General features: G+C 34.9%; 1 protein-coding gene across 1 annotated transcript; it reads right to left on the bottom strand.

The window, feature by feature from the left end:
- Positions 1-5,612: 5,612 nt before the first annotated feature.
- Positions 5,613-6,589, bottom strand: LOC107823635 (desiccation protectant protein Lea14 homolog). The gene is made up of 2 exons (XM_016650323.2): positions 6,310-6,589; positions 5,613-6,074 (listed from the first exon to the last, which is right to left on the bottom strand). Exons 1-2 carry the CDS (start codon positions 6,510-6,512, stop codon positions 5,768-5,770), a joined length of 510 nt encoding a protein of 169 aa, XP_016505809.1. The 5' UTR covers positions 6,513-6,589; the 3' UTR covers positions 5,613-5,767.
- Between the last annotated feature and the right edge of the window lie 2,527 nt (positions 6,590-9,116).

Below are 9,116 nucleotides of genomic sequence, written 5' to 3'. Positions count from 1 at the left end.
TCAAGGTTGTTAAATTTAGGCCCATTACAACCACAAAGGGCATCATTAAAGGAAAGTTTTGGCAGAAAAAAGCTAGGCGATGGCTCTACTTTGCAAGGAAAAAGAAAAGTCACATCAACAATAAAAAGGGGCATTTGCATCTATACTCATTTTTTGGGTCACATTTTAATTTGTACTCGCTTTGTAAAAAAAATTGTAAGCGTACCCATTTTTTCGCGTAACTTCAGCATATGGGGCTGAAGTAGCAAAGACAATCACGCAAAACTTCAACATTCTAGTAGACGGGCCTGAAGTAGCAAGTGTGCTGAACCAAGTATGCAAAAGTTTTTGTTTGTAATTGCTGAGCTTAAGCATAGTAGCTGAAGTTTTGTTAATTGCTGAACTTAAGCATAGTAGCTGAAGTTTTGTTCTCTATTTGCTGAAATTTTTGTTTGTAATTGCACTAAATAATCTGAAGTTTTTTTTGTCCTGGATTCATTAGTTTTGTCATTAAGCTTTTTCAAAAATTTCAGCAGAAGATGCTAAAGTTATTTAGTTTATTTATAAAAACTTCAGCACTAAATAAGCTGAAGTTTTTTTTGTCCTGGATAAGCTTTTTCAAAAACTTCAGCAGAAGATGCTGAAGTTATTTAGTTCATTTGTAAAAACTTCAGCACTAAATAAGCTGAAGTTTTTTTTGTCCTGGATTCATTAGTTTTGTCATAAAGCTTTTTCAAAAACTTCAGCAGAAGATGCGGAAGTTATTTAGTTCATTTGTAAAAACTTCAGCACTATATAAGTTGAAGTTTTTGAAAAAGCTTTCTAACATACTACTAGATAAATAATTAGGTTGCCAACACTATCTAAATTATAAATTTTGGAAACAATAAACGTGAAAAGAACAGAATTATCATGAAAAGAATCACTAAGTGTGACATTAAACTTCTCGTACGTGGAAATATTCACAAATTATTGTCTACTAACTTGCGTAATTATTTATAATTTATTTTTAAATAATCTGATAAACATATGTATGGCAATCATCCCATGAACTGAAGTTTCATAGCAGTACCAACAGCAGCAGCAGCAGAAGAAGAAGAAGAAGAAGAAGAAGAAGAAGAAGAAGAAGAAGAAGAAGAAGAAGAAGAAGAAGAAGAAGAAGAAGAAGAAAAAGAAGAAGAAGGAAAAAACGAAGGAGGAGAAGGAGGACGAGAAAGGGGCTGAAATTGTTTAAAAAGTGGGTACAAGTTAAAAAAAAATTACAAAATGGATATAGGTTAAATGGGGGCGACCAAATAGGACGTCCTGTGCAATTTTTACTCATAAAAATGTTCAACTCATTTAATAATCAATAACAACTAAAACTATGACTACGATTTCTTTACTTTTAACTAAAATACTTATTCAATAGCTAAATAAAAATACCAATAATCATAATAATTCTTTTTGGTTTTGGTAAAGAAGATTTCAATATTAAGATTAAGATTTAGTTATGCTTTTCAACCTCAACCATACCTGGAAAGGGGGGGGGGGGGAAGGAAGGGGAAACGACAGGGAAATATGAGAATAATTTAAAACCTCATGCTGTATTTTCATCTTTGCAAATGAGTAAAGCCTAAAAGCTCGCTTAACATAACAAGTACTAATAACATTTGTTCTGAATGTATTTCTAACTTTTCATTCGAAAGTTGGATTTCATCAACTGCATACTAGAAAGGGGTAACACATATAACCACGAAGAACTGCTTCCATGGAGATAATGTATTTTGGGAACTCAAACAAATCTATACGTAAGAAAATGTTGTTTTCATGGCTTTACTGGGGGTATAGGCGTATAGCCCTTTTCACTAAGAGATTCACCATTCTCATGTTTAAATAAACTTGAAATATTGAGGGAGAGATATTCTAAACTATTTCAGCACATGTCTTTCGTGCATGTGTAGATTATGTTAGGATCGAAATAAGCAGGTGTAAAGGAAATCTTCGACGACGATAAATCATATAATAAAAGAGAAATATATTAAAAAAAATAAAAACATTTGACATGGTTCGGTCAATTGACCTACGTTCACGGCGGAGATGAGCAATCCACTATATAAAATAAAGTATAAAATATCAAGAGAACAACCTCACAAAGAGGCAAACACAAGTGACAGACTAACACTTGTCCCGAAAATTCTCCCCCCAAACAAGACTCTCAAGCCCCTTATGGCTATGTTGTCGATGTTAATTAATGAGAATGAAGGATTATCAATTTATATAAGTCCAAAAAATTTTCTCCGAGAAGAAAAGACTAGCCAAATATGAAAAATTTATAATTTCCTTTTAAAAGAAGGAAAACATAATTATATATTGTCATTTACTTCTAGAGATAAGAAAAAACCTAACAGATTATAGTTTTTAAGTTGTCATATTTATGCCTAACACAACTAAAACTAATTGCATCAATTTTTTTTTTGGTCTACCGTAAAGACTTGTCACCTTATAAACTTGATCCAACATGGTAGATATACTCTTAACTCATCTATAGACATTTGGCTGGGTGTTTGCCCAAGAAAAAGAAAACATTTCCCTTGACGTGGAAGTCGAATCTAAGCTACTAGTGGCTAATCTCATATTCCGAATTTTATAAATAAGAACTCTTCTGACAATGAAAACCCATCTTTCAAGAAGAGAGAGGAGTTTTTGCAGGTCCAGACTTTATTTGATTGTCTCCTAACAAGAATTATTTTGACAAAGAAAGTAAATTCGGCAGGGAATAAAGAAAAAGAGTTTTTGCAGGTCCACAGTCTATTTGATCACTCCCCTAAAAGTTAGCACAATTTTTTAGTGGTCGCGTTCTTTATAAGCAGGAATAATTCAAACCATCATCCATATATCGTAAATTCAAAACAATGGCACCAGCCCAAAAGCCAAAATAATCAAGGTCGGCAAATCCCTACGGCCCTACCCATTATGTTAATTGTGATAGTCTAAATCGACCCATGCCAGGGAACTGTTTGATAGACACTTCATAATGACAAGTATGTATTTGGACAATATTTGGTTGAAGCTTGGAAAAAAAAGAGTATTTAAAATTGAGAAAGGGCAGAGGTTACATCAGAAATTCAAAAATAGTCAGATTTACAACTGGTCATTCAAAAATAGCTCACTTTCAAAAGTAATCAAAATTTAGCCACTTTTCATGTAAAGATAAATTTGAGCAAAAACACTATTCAAAACCCAGAAAATACGCCAGTATATTATGCTGAAGTTCCAGCAAAAGTATACTTGAACTCCAACATATTATACTGGAGTTCCAGGATAAGTATGCTGGAACTCCAGCATAATATGATGGAGTTCCAGCAAATATACTGGTCCAGCATAATATACTGGAGTTTGGAACACCGGTGTTCCAGTCTTCAGCATATTATACTAGAGCCAGCAAAGTATACCGGTCCAGCATAATATGCTGGAGTTCATACACAGGTGCACCGAACTCCAGTATATTATGCTGGACCAGTCTCTGTTGCAGCAAAATAGTGACTATTTTTCATTGACTTGGTATACGCTGACTCTTTTTGAATGACTAGTCCGAAAACTGGCTATACCGTGCTATTTTTACTTAAAATGTATGTATGCAAACTTTCATTCGGCCTGCCTGTGACTAGGGCTGTCAAATTTGGCCCAAGCCTAAATGATCAGCCCAATCCGCCCAAGGTTAGTTAGTTATTGACCCCCAATTTGTTGAACTCATCCCATCTTGACTCAATCTATCTTAACCCAATTAATGTTGGGTTGGTTTTTAGCCCAAATTGATTCATGAGTAACTTTGCCAAAATATCTTAGAAATAATTTTGGAATTTTTACTTCCTATAGCAAAGGTTAACATCTTATTTATTTTAAATAAATACCATTTAAAAAAATTATATTCTATAGATACCTTTTAATGTTTATAGCAAAATATCTAATTTTGGTTACCTCCTACCCCTAAGCCACTAAATACGCTATTCAGTTACACTATTTTCTTTCTCTCTCTACTTTGATACATGTCATTCTCTTCCCCCATTCCCTGAAAACACGATGCTCAATCTCAAAATTCCTCTCACCCACATCACCTACAATTAGTCACAAACGGTGATTTCAAGTTCACGATGTCTCATCACGGTGGTAAAAGGAACGCTGAGAAATTCCACGTTTCATGTCTCTCATCCTCGTTTTCAATTCACAAGAAGTCACGTTGCAAAATAAGATAAACTAAAGAGAAGAAAGCATAAACAGTTTAGCCGATTTACTTGTCTTCTTTTGGCAGAACTTCATGGTCTACTGCTCAAAGCTCTTGTCACCGAGCTGCTCTCAAAAGTTGTTGTCTATGTAGATCTGAATTTCGGCTCAGTGAGATTTAAGGTTTTTGCTCGTCGGCGAATTCGCCGGAAATTAAGGTTTGTTCTTGAACAAAGACGACGGAGTTTGGGGCTGAGTAACTTGATTTTCTGTTAATATATTTCAATGTATTTTCAACGTATCACGCTGTATTTTCATGTATTTCATTGTATTCATTATATTTTTTTTCATTGTAATTCAATGTATCTCGCTGAATTCCATGTATTTCATTGTATTCACTGTCTTTTTTCATTGTATTTCAATGTATCTCGATGTATTCTATATATTTCATTGTATTCACTCTCTCGTTATATGCCATGAATATATTCATATATTTTTTTAATTAATATAATTTATTTATTCAGATGTATTATATAATTTCTCTAAAGATTGCTATGTGTTTGGGGTATTTTTCGGTTGAGAATCTTTTTTATAACTGGAAATACAAATTTTGTGCGTTATAATTGAGTTTGTTGAGTTATATTAGGAGTTTATTATGTTAATTGATTTACTTTCCGTTTAAAAACAGTGTAATCTCCTGTTTCACGCCGTGAATACGATCATATACAGTCAAATACAATAAGTTGTCCAGCTGTAATCCAATGTTTCACGCCACGAATACAATCGAATGCACTCAAATACAACAACTGATTAGCTGGACTTCCCTGATTCACGCATATTTTTTCTACTGTATTCATGAATACAATAGCTTAAATACATCTAATATATCGTATAACAACAGAAAACGTATCTACAATGCATAATATAGCAAATGGTATCTATAGATGGCTAATTACCACTAAAACATAGTGTTTTATGAAAATTTCTCAACAATTTTTTTGTTTGATATGATATATTATATGACCATAACAAAAAGAAAAAAATCTTAATATTTAGTAATTATACGATTCATAAAAAAACAACTAACACATATTAAGTAAAGCTTGATAAGAGTTGGGCGGGTTGGGTTATGACCCAAATTTTAGCTCATCTTGACTCAGTTTATCTTAGCCCAAATAACTTTTTGGCTAGTCATTTAACCCGTCCAATTATTGACTCAACCCGTTTTAACTCGTCCAAATCAACCAAACCCCCCTATTTGGCACACCCACCTGTGACCAACTTCGCCAGCCAGTTACTATTAACCTAAAAATTTGTGAATTCATCTCTCTAAAGAGGGTTAACTTGATCTCACCATAGCGGGGTATGTGCGATACCTGAGTGACAAATTCATGTCTGGCAAGGTAATTTAATTGGCAAAAATTGATACATCTATGAAAAAGATAAAAACTCAAATTCATGTAATTAGAAGATGCATAATGTATAGTTGGGCTCCAGAAGAAACAAGGTACAATCTTTTATGTTGGACAGTTGAATTAAAAATGGCAAATAGAAGCCATAGTTATTACATAGCTAAAATGGTATTTCATATCTCTCTAACCTTTTCAGTTTCTTCTTTCTCTTCTTCTTCTTTCCCAGTACCCTTCCATAAGTCGGACAAGGTAGGAAGCTTATACTCGCCGCTATAAGAGAGAGGAATGGTGAAATTTCCAATGACGGGAAGGTCAATGATGAGACCTAATTCGAGTGTATAGTCAATGTCCCAATCTCCACCAAGGTCGTTAACCAAGCTCAATAACACACTGTGTGGAACCTGCACTGGCACATCTAACATGGTCGAGTCATTTGCCTTTATATTCCCTGGGTCTGGAATTCTTCCTGACGCTATTACTCTGTGTTCCATCATCAATTAAATACTAATACAAATCAGAATTTAGTAGAAGTATCTTCGACTAAATTACTAATATCATAAATGAATAGCTGACTCAATTCGAAACTAGTTGTCAAACTATATGAACCATCTATATCAATCAATGAATATATTCTTTTTAATTTTAACTTTTCTTTTTGGGAGAGGACATGTTCGCGAATAATGGAGAAGCAGTGAACTGTTGAACTGGAACTAACCTGGAGGCGCTTTTGAGAACGTAATCAATCTCCATGATAGGAATAGGAACAGAGTAAGGATTCTTAACGGCGACTTTAGCGTGAAAGGTAAGGCCACCGAGACCGATCTTCTTCAGATCCACGTCAGTGATGGTTGCCTCAGGTTTCTCCATGTTAGCTATCTTCTCTGTCACAAAATTCTTCGCCTTGTCTATCAGATCCATTCTTCTTCTTTTGTTGAATGGGAGGAAAGTGTTGTTTTGTGCTCGAGAAATATCTCTGCTTTTTTCTCACTGGGGTATAAATAAAGAGTTTATTAATAAGACATGACTACGCGTTTGAGTCAGAATTCACGCGCTACCCTGCTCTAAGTCACAATAGTTGTTCCTATTTAGACAGAATCTAAAAATGATGCTTAAACGATGAAAGATCACCAATCAAAATATATTATCACCAAGTTGACATTTTATAGTACTTTTTTTACAGTATTATATTTAGTAGACATGTGATGTAGAACTTCAATGTAACAAATATAGTTACATTATTATCGGGAAAACTTATAAACTTAAATCGAAAAAGGAATTCTTTTGTAAAAAATAAGGGGCTCATGCATAGTAAAAACTTTAATAGTACATTACTCTATTTTCTTATCTAGTTTTCATTTGATGTTTGGTTGTTAACTGCTGCAGTGTAGGGTAAAATCGATACGTATTAAATATTTGAATAATAGAGTGACACGTACAACCGAAGACATGCGGAAAGTGTTAGATTGCATGAGATCAAGCAAAAATGGTAAAGAAATTGAAAACCTAAACGAGAGAAAGAAGGTTCGAGAGAGAAGAAGACTTTCTGATATTTTTACATAATGACCCGTAGGTCTCAAATCCGAAATCTCAAATGTATATATACAAGCCCAAATATGCAACTATGCAACTAAAACCAAACTATATAATTACAAAGCTCAAATGTACAAGGACCAGAATAACAGTCCAATATAAGCCCAACACCCCCCTCAAGTTGGAGGGTGGTTGGTCACACCCAACTTGCTCAAGATAGATCTGTAAGTGACATCAGCATATTGGCCAGTTGTAATTTGCTGGGAACATATAACAAGGAAATGAGTCCATATTGGAGTTTCTCGCGAACAAAATGTCAATCCAACTCTATATGTTTTGTACGCTCATGAAACACCGGATTCCGAGCAATGTAGATTGCGGATTGACTATCACAATGTAAAGGGACTGGAACAATAAAAGTAACAAAGAGTTCATGTAACAACCTGGTACGCCAAGCAAGCTCCGCAACAACTCGACGCATTGAACAATACTCAGCCTCGGCAGAGGACAAGGAGACATTGTGCTGCTTTTTAGACTTCCATGTGAGTAGAGAACCACCAAGCAACACCAAATAACTACTAACAAACCTCCGGGAATTAGGACAAGAAGCCCAGTACGAATCACAATAAGCATGTAAGGAGAAATCAAAAAGGGCAGACATAAACAAACCTTGCCCTAAAGTACCTTTGACATATTTAAGAACATGATATGCAGCAGAAAGATGAGATAAAGTAGGGGCATGCATGAATTGACTCAACAGTTGTACAGAGAAAGCTAAATCAGGCCTGATATTTGTGAGAAAATTCAGTTTGCCAATAAGTTTCCTATGCAAGGAAGGATCAGACAAGGGCTCCCCATCTTCAATAGAGAGTTTCAGAGTCATATGTAAGGGGCTTGCAATAGCATGGCAATCTAGACAATTGAATTCAGATAAAAGGTCCAAAGCAAATTTCCTTTGACAGATGATAACACCTCCAGATTTAGTGATAATTTCTAAACCCAAAAAAAATGCAAATGCCCTAAGTCTTTTATCTTGAATTGAGCATCTAGAAATAACTTGAGAGAACTTATCTCCTCTTTATCATTACCACTTAAGAGAATATCATCAACATAAACAACAACAATTGTAATATGAGAATCAGTAGACTTGGCAAACAAGGAGTAATCATTTTTTGAAACTGAGTAGCCCTTAGAAAGAAGAGAATCGCTTAATTTTGAATACCATTGCCTAGAAGATTGCTTTAGCACGTATAAAGATTTGTTCAACTTACAAACCATGTTAGGGGCAGAAATACTTAGGCCATGGGGTATTTTCATATACACCTCTTCATCTAGGTCTCCGTGTAATAAAGCATTATTGATGTCCAATTGGTACATAAGCCAACCCTTTTTGACTTCCACAACTATGAGTGTTCTGATAGTGGTAATTTTGACTACGGGGGAAAAGGTTTCATTGTAATCAATTCCCTCTTATTGGGTATCACCCCGTACCACCAACCTAGCTTTGAATCTCTCTATACTGCCATTAGCTTTATGTTTTATCTTATAAACTCATTTGTTACCAATTGGTTTCTTTCCCACATGGAGAGGGACTATATCTCATGTTTTATTGAGTTCAAGGGCCTCAAATTCCTTCAACATTTCAGCTTGCCAAGCAGGATACAAGACTGCCTGATGAAAGCTGGAGGGTTCATGTACAGTGTCCAAGTTTTGAACTAAACTCTAATTGACTGAACTTAGACTACTGAAGCATACAGAATTAGGTGAAACAGGAATGGAAGTTAGAGTAGAAGGAGGAAGAGCACCACAAAAGTAATCTAATAAGTAAGAGGAAGGATTATGTGGTCTGGAAGGATATCTTGAAGTGAGAGGAAGTGAGGAGGAAAGTGTATTAGGTGAGAAAGGTGAAGAAACATATTCAGAAGATATTGTTCCAGGTGAAGGCACAAGGTCAAAAGATGTAAGAGAAGGATTTGAGTGTGGTGGAGAAGG

Source organism: Nicotiana tabacum, chromosome 7 (assembly GCF_000715075.1).
Source record: "Nicotiana tabacum cultivar K326 chromosome 7, ASM71507v2, whole genome shotgun sequence".
Classification (NCBI taxonomy): Eukaryota; Viridiplantae; Streptophyta; class Magnoliopsida; order Solanales; family Solanaceae; genus Nicotiana; species Nicotiana tabacum.
Note: the sequence above shows the minus strand (reverse complement) of the source record. Positions and strands in the feature narration are given on the sequence as shown.